At 44.2% G+C, this 26,987-nt stretch overlaps 1 protein-coding gene across 1 annotated transcript; it reads right to left on the bottom strand.

The window, feature by feature from the left end:
- Positions 1-24,182: 24,182 nt before the first annotated feature.
- Positions 24,183-26,579, bottom strand: LOC109171110. Its single transcript, XM_019320241.1, has 2 exons — positions 25,566-26,579; positions 24,183-24,809 (listed from the first exon to the last, which is right to left on the bottom strand). The coding sequence occupies exons 1-2, from the start codon at positions 26,577-26,579 to the stop codon at positions 24,183-24,185; spliced, it is 1,641 nt and encodes a 546-aa protein (XP_019175786.1).
- Between the last annotated feature and the right edge of the window lie 408 nt (positions 26,580-26,987).

Raw genomic sequence — 26,987 nt, 5'->3', positions numbered from 1 at the left:
CACTTTCGATTTGGTCGAGTGGCCGAGGTGAACCCGTCCTCTTTCCCGAGTAAGTACCCGAGATAGTCTTTGTATCCCGTAGTTTGGGTATCAATCCACCCCTTTCGGTCATAGTTGGACACACCCGTAGTGGTCAATTTCAAGAGCTTGGCCAACCGGCCTTCGGAAAGCACAATTTCCTTGCCACGGACCTTGGTGGTAATTTCTACTTTGTCACCCCGTTTGGTGGCCACAAGGTGTTGGTAGAATTCTTTCACCAATTCGGGGTATGTGTCCCCTTTGATGGCGAGGTAAGTATCTAAAAGCCCTTGGTGTTTGAGCATGTCAACCAATTCCGGAGAGAATTGGTCGGGTTCAAGTGCTTTACCTCCGATTACGGTGTAATCGGCGTTGCTCCACTCCGGGGTGCGGATTCCGAGGGGTTTCTTTGGCATCGTGATATGTGGCACTTTTCCGGCGGGCCTCCGGCGAAATCTCCGGCGAGCCTCTTTTCTGATGGAGGTTCGAACTGCGGCGGTGTGGCGCCGGTTGGGGTGGAGTCCGGCGATTGCTCGGCGGGGCGGCGGGGGTCTTCGGTTGCGCGAGGCGTTGATAGCAGTGGGCGGAGCTCGGGTGGATGGCGGGTGGCGTCCTCGGTGCTGCGGGTGGTCTCCGGCGAAGCGGTTCGGACGGCGGTACGGTGGTGCGGCGTCGTCGGGGCGTGGTCGGGTGGTGGCGGCGTTCGATCGGCGGTGGTGTGAGAGGGGGTGGTTTCACGGGTAGGAGGTGGTGGTTCGTGTGGGAGGGGAAGAAGGGAAGGGATTGGGGAAGAAGAAGAAGAAGAAGGGTTTTTGATTTGGGGGTTTTGTGGGTTTTAGGGACTTGGAGGGGTTTAACAAAAGAGTATTCCCTTGAAGTTTCAAGAAACACTCATGGCTTAGTGGTTGGGACTTGGACTTGTAAATGTGAGGTCTAGTGTTCAATTCCTAATGGTGACATTAGGTTTTTTTTGGTGGTGTGGTCCTCCTTTGTCTTTTTCCTTATTTTGTCCTTTAGTGGGGGGAGGGTTGGGTTGATGATATCACTTGTGCTTTATCCTCGTAGTGGAAATTGAAGTTTGACCAAAGATTCTTATTCATAATACTTCCGAAGTAGCTATGCTAAATAGACATAATGTTTTCGAAGTATTTAAGCTAAATAGGTGGTCCATACGATACAAGGGGTGGTTACAAGGGGTGTGATGGTTTATCCTAGACAGAATTCGTTTTCTGGGTTTTCTTCGGTGGGATCCGTATGGTCCTCGTCTTCCGGGATTGGGTTTTCCCCTTCTAGGTCTTCTTCGTTTCCGAGGTTGGCTTGAGTGTGGCTCATAACGAATACCTTTTCGGGAGCGCCGTAACTTCCTTGATGACCGGTGCCCCGTGTTGGCCCACGGTGGCGGGGCGCGGTCTTTGGGGTCGAGTGCACTGGAAGGCCTTGTGCCCCTCCTCTCCGCAGTTGAAGCATCGCCAGGGGTTGCCTGCGCAATCCTTGCCCCTATGGCTTTTGTTGCATCTCGGACAAGGGAAGCTTCTTGGATTAGCTTCGTTGTTTCCCAGGGTTGGTCTTTGGTTGGTCGGGTTGTTCGTCCTTGTGCCGGTGTCGTTTCTTGTTCTTTTCACTGGCGGTGCCCCACTTCCGGTGTTTCTTCTTCGTATTTGTTCTTGAACTCCGCGTTGGAGTAGTTGGATCCGATAGAGATTCGCGGCACTGGAGTAAGCCTCGTTGAGGGTCCGAGGTCTGCTTACCACTAGCGCCTTTCGAGCTTCGAAGTTGAGGCCCGACACGAATCTCTCTATCTTGGTTACCTCGGTGGGGACTAGCTCTGGCGCGAAGCGTGCCAGCTCGAGGAATCGTTTATGGTATTCTACAACGGTGGCCGTTCCTTGTTTTAGATGAAGGAACTCTTCGTACATGGATGCCTTCACATGGGTTGGATAGAACCTCTCCCGTAGTCGTGTCTTGAGGTCCTCCCAATTGAACCCCAGTTCTCGTTGATAGGTGGGTCCCTCGTGGATCCACCAGAGGTCGGCCTCGTGCCCGAAGTAGAACGAGGCTATTTCTACGCGGCGTTCCTCTGGGCATTCCACTACTCCAAAAATCTTATCAAGCGTCCGGATCCATTCTTCTAGGACCGCGGGATCCTCTTCTCCCAAAAACGTGGGTGGTCGGTGATTTGAGACTTGTCGGGCGACGTCCGAGTTTGCGTTTGATGGAGGCGGTGGGGCCTATTGTTGCGAAGGGCCGCGTCACTTAGTGCCTGTGCGACCTGTGTTAGTTGCTGTAGAGTTTGGGTTAAGGGGTCATTAATGGCGGGTTCCGGAGTCCTTGATTGCCTTCTGTTCGGTGCCATGCTATCGTCTTTCTGGTCAGTGTTTATAAGAATGTTAAGTTAGAGTTCGATGCACTTCTGGTGAAGTGATAAGTGGGGAAGGGTTTTAGAATGGGGAAGGGCAACGTGTAGGGAAGTTATGTGTAGGTCTCACAATCTCACCGCGCGTCCTAAGATTCATGAGTCCTATGTTCCTAGGTACTTAGAGTTCAAGCCTAACGTCCTAAAGTCCGGTCTTAAGAGTCTTTTCCTAGGGTCAAACTTAGGCTCTGATACCAACTGTAACACCCCAGATTTTCAAGACATTTTAAGCTTATATAATAAAGGTAATATCTCATTACATCCCAAAGTATATCATAAGTGTACGGGGTGCTATGCCACACCTGGGCTAGAGAACCCAGGTGCACAGGTTGTCTAACTAATATCCATTGAAACACAATGCATAATATAGCACGCAGGTCGAAAGGGAAACTACTCTACTTCTACGCTCCAATTCTAGCGCGCTCCAGTGCTCTAGTCCTCTGTGCCTGAAAGCCAAATATATCTGTTCAGCGAGAGATGCTGGTAACCCACTCCAACGCGTTGAAATACAATACATATAGAGATATATATAGATATACGAAAACCATTTTGAGCATGAAGATATATCCTACGAACTCTAGTTTTAAAACCGGGAATGACTCGACAGATAAGGTCAGACACAAGCAACAGTTATAACGAGCATATGCAGTTCACAACAGATAAGGCAGATAAGGCAGAGCATAAACAATGATCATAACCCAACATGAACAATCCCCAATATAAATCCTAGGGTTGTGCATAACCCGTCCAACCCGCCCAACCCGACCGACCCGAACCCGTCATACTGGAATGGATCGGGAACCGAACCCGAATAGCCAAAACCGATCCGAGGCCGAAAACGACGCCGCATTAGTTGGGGCGGGGAGGGGGTTATATTTTCCACCCGAACCCGTCCGATAACCCGAACATTTCTAAGCCTACGTATAACCCTATGTAATACGACGTCGTGTAGCCTAAGTATAAATAGAAGAAGAAGCGGAGAAATCGCAAACCCTAGTCTCATTTGCGCAGCTCTTCATTCCCTTCTTCCAGAGAACTCTCTCAGTTCTCTCTTCTCTCTAGTCTCTACCCTAGTTCTCTCAAAGTCTCTTCTCTCAGACAGTCTCTTTGAGTCTCTGAGACGCTGAGAGCCTGAGAGTGTGAGTGTCTGTAGTGTGGAAGCTATTATTCTCCGTTGGAAGCTCTCAAGAGTCAAGCCCCATTCGTTTCCGGTAGCCCTCAAGCCCCAAGCGAGTCTCCGGTGGGAGCGATACTCCGGTGGATTGCAGTTCGCTGGCTAGGAATCGAAGCCCTTTGTTCTCGGGGGTTTATTTTAGAGAAACGAAGTAATCTCTATTCTCTAAACCCTAGTTTTTAAGATTGTTAGTTTGATTGTTTGATTAGGGTTATTCTGATTGTGATTTTTTTATTTGTATGGACTGTGAGGACTGTGATCTGTTGAGAAGTTCCAGATTACTTACTCACTTGTCTCTAATTTAAGATTGATACTTTGATTGTTTGATTAGGGTTATTCTGATTGTGATTCTGTGATTTGTATGGACTGTGAGGACTGTGATCTGTTGAGAAGTTCCAGATTACTTACTCACTTGTCTCTAATTTAAGATTGATACTTTGATTGTTTGATTAGGGTTATTCTGATTGTGATTCTGTGATTTGTATGGACTGTGAGGATTGTGATCTGTTGAGAAGTTCCAGATTACTTACTCACTTGTCTCTAATTTAAGATTGATACTTTGATTGTTTGATTAGGGTTATTCTGATTGTGATTCTGTGATTTGTATGGACTGTGAGGACTGTGATCTGTTGAGAAGTTCCAGATTACTTACTCACTTGTCTCTAATTTAAGATTGATACTTTGATTGTTTGATTAGGGTTATTCTGATTGTGATTCTGTGATTTGTATGGACTGTGAGGACTGTGATCTGTTGAGAAGTTCCAGATTACTTACTCACTTGTCTCTAATTTAAGATTGATACTTTGATTGTTTGATTAGGGTTATTCTGATTGTGATTCTGTGATTTATATGGACTGTGAGGACTGTGATCTGTTGAGAAGTTCCAGATTACTTACTCACTTGTCTCTAATTTAAGATTGATACTTTGATTGTTTGATTAGGGTTATTCTGATTGTGATTCTGTGATTTGTATGGACTGTGAGGACTGTGATTTGTTGAGAAGTTCCAGATTACTTACTCACTTGTCTCTAATTTAAGATTGATACTTTGATTGTTTGATTAGGGTTATTCTGATTGTGATTCTGTGATTTGTATGGATTGTGAGGACTGTGATCTGTTGAGAAGTTCCAGATTACTTACTCACTTGTCTCTAATTTAAGATTGTTGGTGGAAGCTTAATCTGTATGTGTGTAACTCACTAACTGAGTTAAAGGCTTAAAGGGGTAATTGTCCCTAATCTGGTGGAAGCCCTAGCCCCTTTGTGTGAAATCCATATATATGATGAGCATTATGAAGTGGCATACATCCACTTAGCTTGAATGCCTGAATATGGATTTCTTTGTAAATTGTAAATTGTAAATTGTATTAAGTTTATGGATATGGGACCCTTAAATTGTTTATGTGCAATTCTGCATACATGATGACATGTGAAATTAACTGAAAGTAAATAAGTAATATGTAAATATGTAATACTTCTATGTATGAGTACTGTATGGTGGAAGCTTTAGTATGATTGGTTGTCTGCTTTATTTGGATACTGATGCCCATCTTTATAGATGGAAAGCATCAGTGCAACTGGACACCCTCCAACCTCAACTGATGAGGAGCATGGAGTAGAAGCTCAAGGTACTGAGAGAAATCCTCAGACAAATCCTATGCCTTCTCCTCCTGTTGTTCCTACAAAGAAGAGGAAAGAGGTGGAGTCTAGATCTATAGTATGGGATCATTTTGAAAAGACCCGTGCTCCACCTGCTGAAGGTGAAACTGAGGGACCAGTAGTTGAGGGCAAATGCCTTTATTGTGCCAAAATCTATAAATGTGAAAGTAAAAAGCATGGCACTTCCTCTTTGAAAAACCATATGAAGGCCTGCCTAAAAAATCCTCATTGTAAGGACACAAGGCAGTCTCTTCTCACCTTTAATGCCTCTGGAACAGAAGCTTCTGAGGGGGTTTTGGGGACTTGGGTTTTCAACCAAGAGGCTATTAGGAGGGCATTGTGTGAGATGATCATTGTTGATGAACTTCCCTTTAGGATTGTTGAGGGAAATGGCTTTAGGAAATTCATTTTAGTTGCTTGTCCTAGGTTTCAAATCCCTTCTAGGTGGACCATTTCTAGAGACATTTATCAGATTTACCTAGATGAGAGAATAACCCTAAAAAAGTTGTTTAAGGTGAGCACCCAAAGGGTCAGCTTGACCACTGATACATGGACCTCTGTCCAAAGGATCAATTACATGTGCATTACTGCACATTTCATTGATGATCAGTGGAAGCTAAAAAAAAAGATCATTTCCTTTGTCCCAATTTCTTCTCATAAGAGAGAGTATATAGCCAAAGCCCTTGAGAGTTGTCTTCTTGATTGGGGGATTAGAAATGTGTTCACTGTTACTGTTGATAATGCCTCTTCAAATGACACAGCTTTGGGGTTTTTCAAGAACAAACTTCTGTCTTGGGGTGGGTCTTCTGTTAGGGTTCAATATATGCACATGAGGTGCATAACCCATGTGTTGAACTTAGTGGTCCAGGATGGGTTGAGATATGCAGGTCCTTCTGTTAAGAAAGTTAGAGATGTTGTGAGATGGGTGAGGAGTTCTCCTGCCAGACTTAAGAAGTTTAGAGAGATTGCTGTGCTTAATGGGGTGGAAGCCAAATGTGCATTACAACTTGATGTTCCAACAAGATGGAACAACACATACATGATGCTTAACACTGCCCTTCAATACCAGAGGGCCTTTGAAGCTTATGAGAATGATGCCTCATTGAATGCTGACTTACCTGATTCTATTCCAAACTTTATGGATTGGCTTTCTGTGCAAAGCTTAGTCCATTTCCTGAAAGGCTTCTATGAGATGACTGTGAGAATATCTGGTTCTCTATATGTCACTTCAAATACTTTCTTTTCTGAGATTTCTTACTTAGGTTGCATGCTGGATGACATGGTTAACTTTGTTTCAACCTCTGAAAAGGTAAACTGTAAACTGGTATCATTTATCTGAATGTGTTTGTATGCATCTCTTAATTTTTTCTGTGTTATGTCTGTTTTATAGGATATGGGGTCCCATATGAAACAAAAATTTGAAAAATATTGGGGAGATCCTGAAAAAATGAACTTCTTGATACTCTATGCCAATATTCTGGATCCTAGGGATAAGATTGAGTACATGCCTGCCCAATTTGCTCAGTTGTATGGTGATGAAAAAGGAAAATCATGCTTTGAAAAGGTTCAATCTTCTATGGTTGTCCTGTTTAATGATTATACAACCACCTACAGTGTGCAGTCTGCATCCCCTACTGTGCAATCTACCCAATCTGAACCAGTCCATTCTCAAACTTCAGTTGGAAAACCTCAGGGTAGAATGAAAAGCCAGCTTAAAAAACAGAGAATGGAGGCTGGTGGAAGCAGTAAAGAAACTGAACTCCAGATTTATCTAAGTGAAAAAATAGTGGAAGATGAAGAAAATGTGGACTTTGATGTTCTAAGATGGTGGAAGGTTAACAGTGATAGATTTCCTATACTCTCTAGAATGGCAAGGGATGTGCTGGCTGTTCCCATTTCAACTGTTGCCTCTGAGAGTGCATTCAGTACTAGTTGTAGGGTATTAGATCCCTTTAGGAGTTCATTAACTCCTAAAATTGTTGAATCCCTAGTATGTGCACAAGATTGGTTGAGGGCACCCAATCATCCAATCTCTGTGGAGGAAAACTTGGATGATGTTGAAAGATTAGAGAAGGGTACTGTTTTTATTTTATATCTTTTGTAGGTTTCTACTTTATAAATTGTTAATTGTTACTTACCTTTTCTAAACTCTTTTTTGTTTTTCCTTTTTGTGCAGAATTGTCCACTGGAGCTGCTGGTTCTTTACCAAGTACTGTTGGAACACTCCCAACAATTGCTGTAATACTTTTATATAACATTGCTTTCTGACTTTCTGTTTAGTTTGATTGATTAATGTGTGGACTCTTTGAGGCAAATCAGGTAAGATTCCAGAACTGCTAATTGCTAAGTGGCTTGGTAACTTTTTTATAAATGTTGCTGCCCTTACTCAGTTACATCTCTGGTATTCTGGAATTCTGGTATATCACTTCCCTTCCTCTCATATTCTCATTTCTGTTTAGTTATGGACTTATGGCTATGATGATGCTTCCACCATTTGTCTGAATTAAAAAGAGTTTGGGTGTTTGGTATGTTGTTCTGAGACAAAACTCATGAAGCAATTTGCCCCCAACTCTAAAATGATATGAAAAAAAGCAATCTGAGCCTTTCTTATTAAGTATTATTAGTTCCCTACTTCTCTTTGTCTTTATTGGCTTTAAAGTTTAAAGTCTTTACTGGTTTTGTAATTGAGCAGGAAGATGAGGAATGGATGAATGCTGATTGCTGAAGGCTGATTGGTGACTGCTGACTTGCTGACTTGCTGAGTTGCTGACTGCTGACTTGTTGAGTACTTTAGTAGTTAGTAGTTAGTAGTTAGTAGTTTAGTGTTGTTTGAGTATTGTAGACAAAACTCATTTTGTGGACTTCATTTTTGCTTTTTGAATTTTGAACACAAGTTGGAAACTGCAATATGTAATTATGTATCTAAAATCTAAATGCCTACATAGCTGATAGCTTTGGTTATTTAGATTATGGTTATTAAGTTTGAACATTGTTACAGTTTTTTTTTTTTGGTATGTTTTATATTAATCCGAGTTCAAACCGAAATCCGACCCCACCCGACCGTATCCGAACATGGGAAATCTGATAGGATTTCCCTCTTAATTCGAACGGATTGGGGTAGTTTTTCCCAATCCGAACGGTTTTCTAAACCGATCCGCCCGAACCCGTCCGATGCACAGCCCTAATAAATCCCATAGTCACATCCCCCAAGACACTCGTAATCACGACTCGTCCATGTCACAACACATAGCACACTTTGTTGGCGCCACAGGACCAATCGCATGCCCATACATGAGGGTCAGCGCATATAGCTCTTACACGGCCCCGCAGCACCCTGCCCCGTATCGCAACACGGAGGGGTCGATCGCAACCGACCGATGAACCGCAGCTCATCATAGTGTTTGATCGCAACCAAACAGTGGACCGCAGCCCAAGAGAATGTCATCTGACCGCAGCCAGGAAAAAGGACGAACCGCAGCTCGTATAGAAACGTTTGATCGCAACCAAACGGTGGACCGCAGCCCAAGAGTATCAATCTGACCGCAGCCAGCTTCTGAACCGCAGCTCAGGATAACCAATCCGATCGCAACCGAATTGGGGTAACACACACATAACACATAGCAAGCACATGCAACCCACATTACACATTAGGAAGGGGGAGAAAACGTATAACAAAACCTATGCAATATAATAGACTCATAAACCTACGAACGGTACCCGAAACATCAAACTAGACATATGCACGATAAACGGAGTCCGTTGGGGCACCACGAGGAACGGGGAACATCAAACGGGGAAGCCGGAATCCCAAGTTGGGGGAATTTCCAGCGAGTAGCCGGTGGGTGGGGGCCACCCGCCGGTTTCACTGTTCCGGGCAGCGGGTCGCCGGCGGGCAGCTGCCCGCTGCCGGATATACTATTTCCGGCCGTGGGTAGGTGGCGGGTCCCCACCCCCCCACCTACCCCCCACTGACTCTTATCACATAATTTCACCCCGGGAACCGTTGTGGAACCCGAAACCATGCTTTGACACTTTACACGCAATTAACGACACCACGTAGACAATTAACGGATCAAATACGAGAAACGAACGGCACATAACCTATCATGCTTTTCTAAACATAATCAACACCCAAACATGCGATTTCCCCACCCGATAATCCAAGATTAAGATCATACGATACAACCTAGGGTCCTAATCACTTTTATAACAAGAATACGGTTCGTCTTCTAATTGCAAGATTCGGTAAGAATAACACATAAACATCAAGAGCATCACATAATTATCAAGAACAACACATAATCATCAAGAACTCCATATGATTACCAAGAACACCATAATTATCAAGAATCTCCCAATATCAAGATTATCAAGATCCCCCATGGGATCATCACATCAAACATCAATAATAATCATCACAAATCATAAACATATAATAATATGGGGAAACCCTAAGGGGGAATCATAACTATGAAAATAGGTTTTGTTGAGACATGGGTTACCTCTTAGCCTTAATTAATTCCTTGGCTATGAAGGATCTTTCTTTAAGCTTCCTTGCTTTCTTGATTTCTCCTAAGGGGATTCTTGGAGCTCTTTTGGGGTGGTGGGGCGTTATTTTTGTGGGAAGTTCTAGGTGCCTCCTAAGTCCCCTATTTATATATTTAGGAGTCCTAATTAGGAACTAATATTATAGGCTCGCTAATTCTATTCCTTTTGGAACTAAGGATTGGGTTTATTTATGAAGGCCCATGGACTATGGTTGTAACACCCCGTGTTACGGCCTTCAATCCCGGATTAATTATTAAATTAATCCCGTTAATAATAATTAAATATGATTTAATTCGGTTAGGTTTCCTTTAATTAATTAATAAAGGTCCACCATGAACCGTGGACCCTTGCCTAAATTAGAGTCCTAAGCCTATTAGGAATAAAGAAAGTAAACCCTTTACTATTCAGATTCTAATTAGGAATCCTAGACCTAGTTATCTATTAGGAATAAAGGAAGTAGGCCTTTTACTATTCAGACTACGATTAGGATTCCCTTTAATTAATTAATATGGTCCACTATGGACCATGGACCCTTATCCCTAAACCCAATCCTTAGTTCCAAAAGGAATAGAATTAGCAAGCCTATAATATTAGTTCCTAACCAGGACTCCTAAATATATAAATAGGGGACTTAAGAGGCACCTAGAACCCCCCACCACAATAAACGTTCCACCACCCCAAAGTGCTCCAAGAATCCCCTTAGAAGAAATCAAGAAAGCAAGAAAGCTTAAAGAAAGACCCTTCATAGCCAAGGAATTAATTAAGGCTAAGAGGTAACCCATGTCTCAACAAAACCTATTTTCATAGTTATGATTCCCCCTTAGGGTTTCCCCATATTGTTGTGTATTAATGATTGGTGATGATTATTATTAATGATTGATATAATGATCCCATGAGGAATCTTGATAATCTTGATATTGGGAGATTCTTGATAATTATGGTGTTCTTGGTAATTATACGGAGTTCTTGATGATTATGTGTTGTTCTTGATAATTATGTGATGCCCTTGATGTTTATGTGTTATTCTTACCGAATCTTGCAATTAGAAGACGAACCGTATACTTGTTGATATAAAAGTGATTAGAACCCTAGGTTGTATCGTATGATCTTATTCTTGGATTATCGGGTGGGGAAATCGCATGTTTGGGTGTTGATTATATTTAGAAAATCATGATAGGTTATGTGTCGTTCGTTTCTCGTAATTAATCCGTAATTGTCTACATGTTGTCGTTAATTGCGTTGTAAAGTGTCTAAGCATGGTTTCGGGTTCCACAACGGTTCCCGGGGCGCAATTGATGAAAAAGAGTCAGTGGGGGGTAGGGGACCCGCCACCTACCCACGGCCGAGATTTCACTTCCGGCAGCGGGCAGCCAGCGGGCGGGCAGCTGCCCGGAACAGTATGTCCGGCGGGCAGCCGGCGGGTGGCCCCCCACCCACCGGCTACCTGCTGGAAAATTCCCCCATTCGGGAGTTCGGCTTCCCCGTTTGATGTTCCCCCGTTCCCCGTGGTGTCCCAACGGACTCCGTTTATCGTGCCTATGTCTAGTTTGATATTTCGGGTGCCGTTCGTAGGTTTACGAGTCTATTATATTGCATGCTAGTTGAATTGGTATCCCGTTGACCTAGGTGGTAGAAGTATGAACCCCTTAGGACTATTCTTAGTATGTGATGGATCACGCATAGGTTTTGTTATACGTTTTCTCCCCCTTCCTAATGTGTAATGTGGGTTGCATGTGCTCGCTATGTGTTATGTGTGTGTGTTACCCCAATTCGGTTGCGATCGGATTGGTTATCCTGAGCTGCGGTTCAGAAGCTGGCTGCGGTCAGATTGATACTCTTGGGCTGCGGTCCACCGTTTGGTTGCGATCAAACGTTTCTATACGAGCTGCGGTTCGTCCTTTTTCCTGGCTGTGGTCAGATGACATTCTCTTGGGCTGCGGTCCACTGTTTGGTTGCGATCAAACACTTTGATGAGCTGCGGTTCATCGGTCGGTTGCGATCGACCCCTCCGTGTTGCGATACGGGGCAGGGTGCTGCGGGGCCGTGTCAGAGCTATATGCGCTGACCCTCATGTATGGGCATGCGATTGGTCCTGTGGCGCCAACATAGTGTGTTATGTGTTGTGACATGGACGAGTTGTGATTACGAGTGTCTTGGGGGGATGTGACTATGGGATTTATATTGGGGATTGTTCATGTTTGGTTATGATCATTGATTATGCTTTGCCTTATCTGCCTTATCTGTTGTGAACTGCATATGCTCGTTATAACTGTTGCTTGCGTCTGGCCTTATCTGTCGAGTCATTCCCGGTTTTTAAAGCTAGAGTTCGTAGGATATATCTTCATGCTCAAAATGGTTTTCGTATATCTATATATATCTCTATATGTATTGTATTTCAACGCGTTGGAGTGGGTTACCAGCATCTCTCGCTGAACAGATATATTTTGCTTTCAGCCACAGAAGATTAAGTCACTGGAGTGCGCTAGAACTTAGAAGTACATAGTTTCCCTTTTGGCCTGCGTGCCACGTTTACGTATTTACGCTTTGAGGATATTAGTTAGTTAGCCTGTGCACTTGGGTTCTCTAGCCCAGGTGTGGCATAGCACCCCGAACGCTTGTATTTATATCTTGGGATTTAATAAGATTCTACCTTTATTATAAGTTTTAAAAGTCTTGAAAATCTGGGGTGTTACAATGGTGGGCCTTTTTCCCTAATTAATCATTATGATTTATTCTTTCTCTTTGGCTATTGATTAATTAATTAAATGGTTTTAGGGGCCGTAACACGGGGTGTTACATTCGGTTCCCATCATATCTGTTCCTATTGCTAAATCTTCCCGAAAGGGAAAGGAGAAACTGTCTGTTTCAGGTACTGCAGAAAAGAGAGGGTTACCACAATTGGATGATGTAGAAACTCAGTCTGACCGAAAACTTCAACGGAGGGGTTCCACACTGCCGCCCAGAACCACTCGGTCTCGAGCCCAAGCTGACACTCCTGCCGTACCTACACCATCTGGCTCCAAATTGAAAGGATCTAGCAAGGTCTACAAACCAAAACTTCTGTCACCTGATTTATTTGCTGTTTGGAAGACCCATGTCAACCGTGATTTCATAATCGAAAAATCTATCAATGAAGAAGATTTGGCTGCCAAGTGCAATATTATCCCACTGTTGCGTGATCAACACTTACTTGCCTCTCTACAGCATATTGGGCCCTACTCCGCATGGTTGACAGCAGAATTCTACACCAATTTGACCTTGGACACTTTCACTGAAGGTTCCGCGCGGTTTCATCAAGTTTTCATTCGCGGCACATGGTATCCCTTCGGGCCTACTGAGATTAATGCATATTTGGGCACCCCAAATCATCCAGCTTCTCCGGACCCTAGCCCTCACTTGATGGCAGCTGCACTCACTCATAACAAAGAAGTTTCATGGCCAAGTGACGGACTTTCCAGCTTGAATCTCACCACTGTCTATTCAGTGCTTCTTCGCCTTGCGTCAGCTAATTGGGTCCCGGCAGTCCGGCGTCACCTTGTTCCGGAACATCTCGCTGGCCTCCTCTACAAAATCAGGAACCGTCTACCGTTCAACCTAGGAATGGTCATCTTTTCTCGCCTAATGTCTTTTTTTGCAGAAGAAGGAAGCAAAAATCCATCTCCCATTCCCGAGCTTGATTTATGAGGTACTCCAAGACCACGGTTTTAAGCCCTATAAGGAAGAAGTGATTACAACTCCTGACAATGCTTACATATTTGATGATCGACTTACAGAGAAGGGCCATTATGATGACCGGGCTTCTCTTGATCAGCTTCCTGCTATTCCACCTCCAGCACCACTGGTTTCTGCTCCAGCTTCATCTACTTACACGGCATCAGCCTCTCGTCCAGGCTCAAGACTGGTTCCCAAAGAGCCCCCAACATTGGTTGATCGTAGGCAAATTGTGCTCAATCTTGAGGCCTCTATTGCACAGATTCAGCAATCGGTTGCTTCTCAACAAGCCACCATCTCTGGCCTTGCAAATCTACGTGATGCACAGCTCAAAGAAATCGCTCGCATGGAAGCCATCCACGCTCAAATTTTGGCTGACACTGGAGTTGCTTCCTCTGGTTCTGACTCTGAATATGAAGATGATGATTCCGACTCGGGCACCCCGTCTGCACGGTAAATCTAATCCACTATTATGATGTTCACCTTCCTTTGTCATTATTTTGGCAAAAGGGGGAGTTTAGGAGTAAGGGGGAGTATTATGATACCTTTGGAGTATTTTGGACACTTTTGGATTTTTTGAAGTATTGGATGATTATGAATTTGTTTGGCAGTGATTATTGACAGTTGGTTGGAGGTTTTTATGATGAGTCTTTATGGAAATAATAGAATTATATTAGTTAGGGGGAGTAGTAGTGTTTGGTGCTCCTAACTAGTTGAATTGATGTTTCGGGTTATGCTTCTCAAGATTTTTTTATGATGTGGTATGCTATGAATTCAATGCATCTGTGTGTGATCCAAGAATTGAAGATTTCTAATCAGGTACTTTATTCACAAATGGTCCAAAAAGAGCTTAAGTTGTTATGTTTTGGCTTTATTCTTTTGTGCCTTGTTAAGTACCTATACTAAGGGCCATAAATAAAATTGATTCTTGCCCAAAGTATTTGATACTCAAGTTTTCCAAAATAAAATGCCAAAGGGGGAGATTGTAAGTGTAAAATAATTTACACAATATTGGCTATTTTATTTATTAGTCTCACTAGCTTTAAATTAAATTAGTGTTGTTAGATTTATTTCTTTTATGGACCATGTGATTACAAAATAAGTGGCTAGCATGCACTGGTGAATAAAGTCTACGATGAAGCCTTCAAAGAAATAGATGTGTGGCTGTGGCTTATTCGAACAGTGGAAAGCAAGGAAAGGGGCTACAATTGAGGATCAAATAAAGGGGCTCATGAAGTACTATAAAAGTGCATTGCTCGAATGAAGACATTGCCAATCTGATTATTACAAATTGCGAGAGCTATCCTGATTTACTAAGCGATTCAATTTTTAATGTGATTTATTATTTTATTCTTAAGAGTTTTAATCTGTACTACATGATCAGTACGTGGTACTGCTGAAGCAACTTGTGAAGATTGTTCGGGTATTCGTGTGTCAGTCCTGGATAGGTGTTAGAAAGAGTGGTAGTGGTAAAGGCTGGAGGCCGTCTTCATTTACCTCTTGTAATACTCCTTTTGGTGAACATCTATAGTGGATTGGGCAGACGTGGGTTGCCCCGCAGACATAGGAGAAGGAGCTCCGAACTGCGTAACAATTTCTTTGTGTTTTTAATTTACTTTATGCTTTCTGCAGTTATTATTTATACTTGCATAAATGAGTTTAATTAATTAACTAAATTGGTGCATAACTTAATTAACAAGTAAAAACACATAGCTTTTATATTTGAAGTGTCACGGTACAATTTCAAGTTAAATATATCCTAAAGTGCAATGACAAATTATTGTACCCATGTTTGGCGAATGGAAGCTTCATTTAAGGGAATTTCCAGATAGTTATTGTCAAGACTCTGCCGCCATAAGACAACATTATCAGTTTAACTCTGGTGCGATTTTTAAGAGGTTTTTGTTAGAGTGATTAGGAAAGAGAAGATGGGAGGGGAGAGAAAAAAAGAAAAAATAAATAAAACTGAAATTTTAAACAAAAAAATAGTGCGTTAGGCGCCCTTGACGGCGTGCACACACTTGTTTTTTTTTTTTTTTTCCTGACATGAACCCAACTCCAGACCAAATATATTTTCTATTATTCTTACTTCACATCTAAAAAGATCCCCACCTAGCATATTTGATTTGATATTAACCCCAAATTTTCTCTGATGGTGATGCTCTAACGTAGAAAATGGGGGCCGTAACCCACAAAACAAGTTAAAGTATATAATTTCCAATTAATTTGGAAATTGAGTTTGGTGCTTGGAGTTTCAAGGGCGAAGTTGAGTATCTAGTTACCCAGATAAAGACTTCTCTGGCAGATTATGACTCTCAGTGCTCCAATCTCTGCTCCCAATTGTCACACCGATGAATAGATCATTCAATATCAGCGTGACTTCCACTTCGAATCTATTTGACAAAGCTTATTTATGAGCTTATAATTTATTTTAAGCTACTAATAAGTTATAAGTTTTGTTTGGTAATGTTTTCAAAATAAGTTCGTATCTTAAAATAAGAGCTTATTTTGGAAGGATACCTGATAGCGTTCCAAAATAAGCTAGTAACTTCCTAACTCTTTTTTCCATCTTTGTCTTTATTATGAGCTTAAAACTCTTTTCTTTATCCTTTATGTGCAACTTTCACTGCAAATATTATTATTATTATTATTATTATTATTATTATTATTATTATTATATATGAAGGAGATTCACAATAATATTGCTATTTTATTATGGGATGCTAGATCATGATTATGCTAATAGTTTTATTTCAAAATGTTGATTTTTTAAAGACAAAATGTTAAATTTTAATAGGTAAACAAACTAATTTAAATTTTATGGAGATGTCCTTTGTTGTCTTTTTACATTTATCAGCTTATCAAAAAATTAATTTAACAAACACTTTCAAGCATAACAACTAGATTAACTGTTCTTCAATTTTTAGCTCCTAGATTATAGCTTTTCAGCTAGGTTTGCCAAACATAGCCTTCACAAAGTTGCCAAACAAATTACCTTAGCTATTAGTCAGGACGTGATCTTAGGGTGTGCTTGAAAAATAGAAAAATTAAATGACTTTTGAAAAATTAATTATTTTTTAGAAAATATTTTTTTTATGGTGTTTGGTTGTATTCTAAAAAACTGTTTTAGTGTGTTTAGTTCATTTTTTTTTTTGGAAAATGAACATAATTGTAACCCAAAGTTAAAATTATGTCCAAGTTACAAATTAAACATTCTTCCTATTATTATCATCATCATTCACCATTAAACACAAACATTTTGTTTAGACTTAATTCCACCAAAGGTTCTTTGTCTTTGGTGACAATGTCAAATTTAGTCATCGACTATTATTTTTGTCATTTAACATCTAAAATTATTATTTTTTGGACACTTTTTGTCATTCACATTACTTTTTCTATTTTTAGTAAGGACATTTTTGTCTTTCCATATTTTTCTTTTGTTATTTTTCCAATTTCAACCGGTTTAATTAATTTAGGAATTTAGATAACATCTGATTTTTAGTAATTATATTTTTCAACCGGTTTGGTCATTCTTATCGATGTGTTTTTCAATCGATTTGTGCTCAGATGGCATGTAGTGACTCTCTCATATGGGAGGTCATGACATCGAGCACCAGTGGAGGTGATGTTGACTCTTTAGGCTTCAACAGGTTGAAAAAGTATAAATGAACAGATACTACAATGTAATAGAGTCAGTAGTACTAAAAAAAAGAATATTATATTTTTAAGTGTTAATTTTTTATTTTTTTATTTTTGAATACAACCATATTCTAAACGTTATCACAATCTGGATAGAGTGCAAGAATCATAGTTCTGCTTATTCACAATCCACACATCCTGAAATTTCGTGTCATACGCAAACTCTGAAAAGCAATACAAAATAATAACAAATTTGAGTTGTTAATTAACTAATTTCACCAAGAATATGTTTGATTATTAAATAAAAATAACATTTTTATACCTAGAACATCACCCGGGAACCCCCCTCATCCCACCCCACTCCACTCCCACCCCCACCCCATATATAATCTTTGTATGTATATGTGTATATATAGTATAGGTTTAGTATTAGTATAAAAAAAATTAGCAAATTTTAACAAGTAACGAGTTAGATTAGTTGGTAAGGCATGTGCTTTTTAATAGGAAAGGTCTTGGGTTCAAATCCTTGCATTAACATAGTATTACATATTTTTGAGTCCTCCTATAATGTGTTTTCTATTCACATTATTTTATCAAATTAATTATGTTTCATATTTTGTTATGAATGTTTATAAAAAAAATTCTTAGGTCATTTAATTAATTTATTTATTTAAAATTATCTCTTTTGTTTTAATGTTTAGCTTTTACTAGAAAAAATTTCTAAATCCATCCTATTTCTTCGCCCCCTCAATCCAATTTCTGGCTCTGTCCCTGAACATCACCAACCTTAAACTTTCGGCCCTATGGCCAGCCATCCATGCCGAAGCCCCAGTCGCCGCCTCCAACCCTGATAGTATCTGCATGAGCAAAACCGCACAACATTGCTATTATAGCAATGGCTGCAATACTTTTCTGAACAAACATTTGTCAAACAAATGAAAGATGAGAGCTTTCTTGTTCTTGTGATGATACTTTGTCTTTGTACCAAGTAGCGAAATGAAGAATGCAATAAATATTATGTGGACCGGACTCCTAAATTGGATTTGCATAATTTGGAAAGGATGTCAATCTTTGCATGAACCTGATGAGTTGGCTCGATAAAACTGAAAAATTTAGGGCTTGACCCAAAATATTTTATACCGATAAGCTTGGTGCCTATTAGGAACAACTGTAATTTAGATTTTGGTACGGTGATACCAAATTAGGAAATTTTAGTCACCAATTTACTTTACTTTTTAGGCTTATTAGGAACTCAATTTTCTCTTATCGAATGGTCCGGATGGTAACTCGAATAGTTACATCTCAGATGATCTGAAGACAAGACAAGAAAAATCACGATTCGCGACAGAAAAATTATGTCGCCTGAAAACACGAAATTCCGTCGCGAATCGCGTTTTGCGACGGAATTTTGAATTTTTGCGACCAAATCCATTCCGTAGTATCCAGGCTTGTCGTATTTAATTTCGCAACGGAAATAATTCGTCGCGAGCGGTGGCTACGAAAAATAGCGACGCAAAGTAGGTGAAGGAAATTATTCCATCGCGAGTCAGTCGTGATTTTTGGCAACAGAAATATTTCCTTCCGTAGCCATTGTGTAAAAAAATATTCTGTTGTGAAACTCGTATTTCGTCGCCTATTACCGTCGTGAAATATAACGCCTAAAATAATTGTCATCGCGATTCCGTCTCTTAACATTTCCGTTGCAAATTTCGTCTTCCGTCGCGATTATGCTAAAGTATTTTTTTTAAAAAAAATATTTTGGTAATTATTATTATTTTGTTAAAATTCTAATGTTTGTATTTAAAATGTTAATATGCAATTATATTTATTTTAAACAAAAGCTCTATTAAAACTAAAATGCAATATAATTTGTAAAATTCATTGGTGTTCATTCAAATCAAATCATGAAGTCTAAATAGTTCACAAAGTACAACTCTAAATTGCAATAATAGAAATAAACCAGAAAAAGGCCCTAATATAAGACTCTAATGAATGAACTATGAATGAAATATATATCTAGAATGAATGAGCTATATATCCAGAATGAATGAATTATATAGTTCAAATTATGCACAACATAACGTCGTTAACGGCAATTGAAGCTGTTTTTTTTTTTTTTTAAAGATGGACGTCAAAACGACATCGTTTTTGCAACCGTGTGCACCATGCATGGTGCACACGGTTGCACAGCATAACGCTCCGTTTTTTTTTGGTTTTGAGCCGATTTTTTGCAAGATGAATAAAGACTTTAATTTTAAGATATGTACTAACTTTTTAATAATTTGTAATTTTGATTAGTATTTAAATAATTGTTTTTAATAATTTCTAATTTTGATTAGTTTTATTTATTATTAAAGATTTAAATTTTTATAGTAAAAAACGATTGATATGAGATCATAATACTTAAATTTTTCATACCGTGCATTGCATGGGTAAAATACTAGTTGCTATTATAGCAACTAGTAATTCACTCGCGCGATGCACGGGGAAAAAATTATGTTATTATAAATAAAAAAAAATTAATTGTTTAATATAATAATATTTTTGAGCTTCCATTGGTCAAGTATTTATTATTTTTATAGAATACAAAATTATAACTAAAATTTTGTATGGTTAATATAATCTATAGTTATGTACATAATTACATTGATTTATTCTTAATTGTATTTCATCTATATTATAATTTTCACAATACGAATAATAACTAAGATAATTACATTTAGAAAGCAAATTTCAAATTTTGTATGAGTAAATTTAAACTCTAATTGAACACATTTTTTTATATGATTATATAATATATTCTTTATGCACATGTCATTCCATAAACTCAAATGTCATTTTATAAGTCCAAGACCACTTTTTATGGAGATAATTCAAATGTATTTTTTTCTTTTAAAAGTCCTAAGTTTAGACATCCAGAAAAACATTAAAGACCCATACGATATATACATTTATATATATTTAAATTTTTATTTATGGCTTAAATGATTTTTTTAATTCTGAAGTCCAATAATTGACCCCTACGGCCCGCAACATTTGCTTTCTTCATCCCTTCTCGCTTCTGCCATTTCTTTGATGCATTTGAGAGGGAGAAAAATTATATGTAGATGCTTGCATTAATTGCACTGTTTCAGATATCGAATAGGCTTTCATCGAAAATTTAATTAATATTGTTGATGGATTATATGAACCCGGGGGTCCGGATTATACAACCCGAATATATATTAAATACGAAGAACGGATAATAAAACGGTAAATATTGTATTGCTTGGATATAAAACTCTATTACAGAGGTTCGTGACGTGTAATAACAAGGCAAATGCTGTAGGAAAAGTCCGAGATGTCTCCTTAGGACACCGGGGGGTGTTTATATACCCCTGACTGCCACGGGCCCCGGGCCCGCGGCGCGGGACTCGCTCCACGCGAGGACCCGGCCATTGGCCAAGCACGGAGCTCGGCCGAGGCCCATGGGGGCCGAGGCCGAGCCCATGTGGCCGAGCCCAAGGGGTTCGGTCGAGCTCTGGGGGTCGGCCCAGGCCGACCCCCCACTGGGCCGACCCCGGGGTGGTTCGTCCTGCTCCGGGTCTGACCCGGCTTGTCCTGCATTGCTCCGCTCCGGCTCCGTGATTATTCCATCATCAGTCCCCCACTCTCGGGGCTGCAAGGAGTCGTCAGCGCGAGAGTAAAAATAAATTTAATAATTACGGGGCCCTGAATTATGTCCAAAAAATCCACCCCTTCCTCTCGCAGAACTCTTGATGCGATAGGACTCTTAACCGGATTGGGATTCAAGCCTGCATAAATTCTCATAAGTTAAGAGTCCTCATTCTACCATAACTCTTCCACTCCTCCTTTAAATATCCCTCCCATCTCTTCAAACCCCCTCACCTTCCCCACATTTCACTTTTCCCTCTCCGCAAAGTTTCCCCCCTTTTCCCCAAAAAAAATCTGCTCTTTCCCCCCCCCCCCCCCCTTTTTTTTTTCCTCTCCTATATAAAGTAGCTTCCCTCTCCTCCCCCCCCACCCACACACACAAAGCCCCACAAATCTTCAAAATTTCTCTCCCTCTCCTCTCCCCCCTTTCCGGCCAGCCCTGCCGCCGACCGCCGCCGACCGCCGTTCGCCGCCTGCCACCGACCAGTATCCCGGCCGACCCCAGCCCCCTGCCGAGGCCGACCCCCCCCAACGCCGACCCTGAGCCGCCGCCAGCCGACCCCGAGCCCCCGCGCCTCCCTCTTCACCCCTTCCTCGTCAAGCTCTTAAACTACCATTGCGTGTCTGTGGGTCAGCTAGTCCCCAACTCCCACCGGGCGGTGGCGGCTTTTATCATCCGATGCGTCGAGGTGGATATTCACCCCACCCTAGAGCTTTTCCACTCATTCTTCACTGCGACCAGCTCTTCATCTAAGGAGAGCAAGGGGTTCATGGCATTCGCGGCTCGGCCGGGGACGAGGATCATGGATCACGTGCGGGACTTCAACAAGGGTTGGAAGCCCAAATTCGTGTTTGTCTCTACTGGTGCGGCGCTCCCCTTTGCGGTGCCGTGGGGCGGCTATTTCCGCAAGTGTCGTGGCCCGCGGTGCACCTCGGCGCTCGAGGTTTTGATCCGGGATTTTTTGGGCGGTACGGCTGGCATGCTAGACTCTGAGGCTCTTGTTGACCGCGTGTCCTTGGTCAGGGCGGGTTTTTCTCGCGACCCCCCTCCTTTGCCTCCTCTCGGCACTCCTGCCCCTCCTCCCGACTCTGCGGGGGAGACCGAGGAGGAGTCTACTAGTGACGATTCGGAGGACGACATTATAGAGATACGGGCGGACCCTTCGACACCTCCCCCCGCCAGCTCTGGTCTGTCACCTCGCCGACGTGCTCACTTGCTTATGCTTTCTTGTTTGAAGTGCTCATTGGCTTGTCTTGGTGTTTAGGTATGGCTCCCCGCCGCGCTGCCCTTGCGTCACTCATAGAGAGTTTGAGGAACCGTGGTGGCGAGGACTCGAAGCGCCGCAAGACCGGCGAGACCAGCCATGCTACCTCAGACGTCCGGGCTCTCCTACGGGGGTCACGCCGCCGCGAGGCGAGGTCCGCCTCTGACGCAGACCGCGTGCCGGACGGTCCCCCGTCCGACTCCACCCTTCGAGCTCCGATGCCCGTGGCGCCTCATCAGGACGCCTCGACTGACTGGTCCGTCCAGTTCCCGCTCGCAGCCTCGCTGCTCAGCGGGGATGTCCCCTCGGAGGCCTTTATGCGCAGTCTCGTCCAGCCGCGCGATATGGCCCTGCACGAGGACCACGCCATCATCCGCCCTTTGTTTGAGGTATGTTCTCCCTTTTCGTTGAATGACGCTTATATTTCCTTGTTTTGTTATCTTGTCTTCTATTCATGCTTGTCCTCGTACAGACGGTTGTTCGTGCCATGACCCTGGAGAGAGCCATAGGGGGCATCCGCGAGCAGCTGGAGACCGAGACGCGGGCTCGCCAGGTCGTGAGTGATAGACTTGCTGCGCTAGAGGATCAGCACGCCGCGTTGATTGACAGCCGGTCGCGGGAGCGTAATGCGCATCAGGTGGCCCTGAAGGAGGCTGCGAGGGTGGCGGTTTCAGCTTACAAGGACTCCCAGGCCTTCATCCAGGATATCCAGGCCTACATCTCTGCGCACCCCCAGGAGACCCTGACTCATCTTACGAGCTTCCCTGAGGGGAATGAGTGTTTGGGTCGGCATGGGATGGAGTTGTACGAGGCGGGGGAGTCTTCCATGCAAGGCAAGATCTATGCAGTTCATCGTGCCAGAGACGCGTCCTTTGACCCCGTTGCATGGGGCCTGCCCGAGGAGTGGGAGGAGGAGCCAGGTGATCCCATGGATGTGGCTGTGGGTGAGGACGGCGAGCGTCCACCCTTGGACTCGGCGGCCGACCGCTCGTCGAGTGCGGACTTCGCAGCCGACCTTCTTCGCTTTGCCGGTGTGGGTGCCCCCGAGGAGGAGACTCAGGCTGCCTTGGGCGATGATGACGGCACCCGCGAGGCCACGCAGCCCTGACGTCTTTCCATGTTGGCGGCCTCTCATCTCTATCTGCATAGACTATCTTTCTATTTTTCTTAGACTGGCGTTACTTCGTTGTTATTTCGCTTAGACTGGTGTTACTTCGTTGCTTGGGTTGCCGCCCCTATGCTTCTTTTGTTTATTTTGCTTGCTTTGGACATATCGGCTGGTGTTATAACATTGTTTGCTATGATACCGCTCTTCTATTTCGTCTTATGCTTCGTCTGTTTTACTTGTGTATTCCTCTTGATTGCTCCTCGTCCACACTTGGGACTGATGAATTCTGGTACCGCGGGAGTTTAACTACCCGCTATCGCGGTGTCAGCTAGCCTGGGTCGGCCAGCCGACCCCTCGGGGTCTGCCGGTGGGTTATTCGTCTGGCGTCGAGCGAGGTTAGACCTCGTACCGCCTCTGGGGCGCTGGGGTTGCATTGCGCCCGTCCGGCGACAGGTGAGGTCGGACCTCATGTCGCCCCTAAGGCGCCTTAGCGATTCTTGGGATGGAGTGCCAACGACTCGCGTCCCGAATCCTTCCGTTCGGCGGTAGGCGAGGGCGGACCTCGTATCGCCCCAAGGGCGTTTGAGGTTGCGTTTCGCCCGTCCGGCGACAGGTGAGGTCGGACCTCATGTCGCCCCTAGGACGCCTTAGTGATTCTTGGGATGGAGTCCAACGACTCGCGTCCCGAATCCTTCCGTTCGGCGGTAGGCGAGGGCGGACCTCGTACCACCCTTAGGGCGTGTGTTATATCCGATGTGGTCGCCGACCTCCAGTTCTGGCTGACCTCGTGCCGGCCGACCACCCAGGTCTGACCGACCCCGTGCCGGCCGACCTCGGGTAGGTCGGCCTTGGGGTGCCTTCGCTTGTCCGCCATTCGGGACAGGGTAACTTGTTAAAAAAAAAAAAACTTCTTATTCCATTGCGAATGTAAACAAACATTATTGTGGGGACCTGGCCTTTTATTGGGAAGGGGGACAGGCCATACAAATGAATGTCTACTGGTAGAACTTCAACAAGTGCTCTGAGTTCCAAACCCTGTCTACCACCTTGCCCGATGTGGTCCTTAGCTTGTAACTGCCCGGTCGTACTATGGCCTCAATAACATACGGTCCCTCCCATTTCGTTGCAAATTTGCCTCCATCTTGGGGTCGGCTTGCCTCCCTCCTTCGGAGGACGTAGTCACCAACCTGGAAGTAACGGGGTCGGACTCGGCTGTCATGGTAAGCTTTTGTCTGGCGTTGGTAATTTTCTGCGCGAGCCATGGCCTCCTCCCTTCTGTCGTCGATGAGGTGGAGGTCGGCGGCGTGGTGTTGTTCGTTGAGGTCGGGGTCGTACACTGCGACTCGATAGGATGGTATCACGGCTTCAGTGGGAGCCCGTGCTTCGAACCCGTATGCCAGCGCGAACGGTGTCTCCCCGGTGGCCCTTCTTGGGGTGGTGCGGTATGCCCATAGGACGGTGTCCAACTCCTCTACCCATGTTCCTCCGGCTGCGTCCAGGTTCTTCTTGATGCCGTCGATTATAGTTCTGTTGGCGTTCTCCACCTGCCCATTCGCTTGTGGGTACGCCACCACCACGCGGGTGTGTTTTATGTACCATTGGTCGCAGAATGCCTTAAATTCCTTACTTTCGAATTGGCGCCCATTGTCGGAGATGATGCATGGGGACCCCAAAACGGTATAAAATGTTCCTCCGTATGAACTCCGTGCACCGGGTGCTTGTGATGGTGGCGAGGGGTTCCACCTCCACCCACTTTGTGAAATAGTCTATGGCGACTGTTATGTACTTCCTCTTTGCGGACCCCATGGGTAGGGCCCCGACGATGTCGATCCCCCAACGTGAAAACGGGATTACCGTGCTGATTGGCGTGTAGCTGGTAGCCGGCCGTCCCGGCTCCGCGTGAAAGTGCTGGCAAGTCGGGCACCCCCGGGCGTACTCTGCACATTCCTTGGCTATGCTTGGCCAAAAGTACCCTTGCAATAGGGCCCTCCTCGCCATGGTGAAGGCTCCTTGGTGTGCGGCGCAGGTGCCTTCGTGTATCTCCTCCTTGACGGACTTGGCTTCGTCCGGGTATAGGCATCGGAGGAGGGCACCGTTGTATGACCTTTTGTAAAGGGTGTCTCCAAGGAGGACGTATGTTGGTGATCTCCTCTTGACCGCCTTGGCGGCTGCCTCGTCTGTTGGTAGGGTACCCGTTCTCTATACTCGATCAGGTGGTCCAACCAGCACGGGGACCGTGTCTGTATGGGGAGGACGGGGTAGGCCTCCAGGCTGGACCTCTGGAGGTCTTCAATCCGTGCTATCTTAGAGACATGCTCCGGGGTGCCGAGGCCGAGCTTGGAGAGCACATCCGCGTCCCCGTTTTGACTTCGGGGTACCTGCAAAATTTCGTAGAGGGTCAATTGACCGAGGACCTGGACTACCACGTCGCGGTATCTCCGCATTCTCTCCTCGTTGGCCTCGAATTCACCGTTCACCTGTCCGACCACCAGTCGGGAGTCGCACCGCACCCTTATTTTGGAGGCCCTCAGACCCAATGCCAGCCTGAGGCCACCCAATAGTGCCTCGTATTCAGCCTCATTGTTAGACAGCTTAAAGTGGAAACGAAGGGCGTTGTAGGCCCGGAACCCCTCCGGTGTTACGAGTACTACCCCTCCGCCACACCCTTTGAGGCCGGACGAGCCATCCGTGGACAGGGTCCACCAATCCTCCTCATCGCTCCGGGCTAGTTCGGCGGCCTCGCGAGCGGTGCACTCGACTATGAAGTCGGCGAGCGCCTGCCCTTTGATTGCCGGTCGGGGCTTGAACTGGACATCATATTGGCTTAACCGTATGGACCACTTGACCAATCTGCTTGCCGACCCTGAGGCCCTCAATACTGCCTCAAGGGGTTGGTTGGTGAGGACCCGTACGGGGTGTGCTTGGAAGTAATGCCCGAGCTTCTTGGCCGTGGCATCCACGGCGAAGATTGCTTTCTCCGTGGGTGAGTACCTGAGCTCGGCGCCTCGGAGGGCTCTGCTCACGTAGTACACCGGGCGTTGGGTTCCCGCATCATCCCGGACCAGTACGGAGCTGATCGTGGCCTGCGAGATGCCCAAGTACAGGTACAAGACCTCCCCTTTCTCCGGTTTGGCTAGGGGGGGTAGCGTCATGAGGTACGTCTTGAGGTCCTCAAAGGCTTTCTGGCATTCGTCTGACCACTCGAACCCCTGGTTCTTCTTGAGGACCCCAAAAAATGGCAGGGACCTCTCGGCTGACCTTGAAAGGAATCGACCGAGAGCTGCCAGCCGACCATTGAGGCGCTGGACCTCACGGAGGGACCTCGGAGGTTCCATCTCCAGGATGGCCTTGACTTTTTCGGGGTTGGGTTCAATACCCCTCTTTGAGACCATGTACCCCAAGAATTTCCCTCCGTGTACCCCGAAAGTGCATTTCTTGGGGTTCAAACGTAAATCAAAATGTCTCATAATGGAAAATACCTCGGTCAAGTCGGCTGGGTGTAGGTCGGCATCCGTGCTTTTCACAATCATGTCGTCCACATAGGCCTATAGGTTCCGGCCGAGGACCCTCTTGAACACCTTGGCCACCATTATTGTGTATGTGGCTCCCGAGTTCTTGAGCCCGAACGCCATGACCCGATAGCAAAAGACCCCTTCGGGGGTGGTGAACGCCGTTTTTTCTTCGTCTTCCTCGTGCATGAAAATTTGGTGGTACCCCCGGAAGGCGTCTAGGAAGCTCATGAGTGCGCATCCTGCAGTTTCGTCCACCAGCTGGTCTATGTTGGGTAGTGGAAAGGGGTT

The sequence above is a fragment of the Ipomoea nil genome, unplaced genomic scaffold, assembly GCF_001879475.1.
Source record: "Ipomoea nil cultivar Tokyo-kokei standard unplaced genomic scaffold, Asagao_1.1 scaffold3394, whole genome shotgun sequence".
In the NCBI taxonomy this organism is placed as follows: domain Eukaryota; kingdom Viridiplantae; phylum Streptophyta; class Magnoliopsida; order Solanales; family Convolvulaceae; genus Ipomoea; species Ipomoea nil.
Note: the sequence above shows the minus strand (reverse complement) of the source record. Positions and strands in the feature narration are given on the sequence as shown.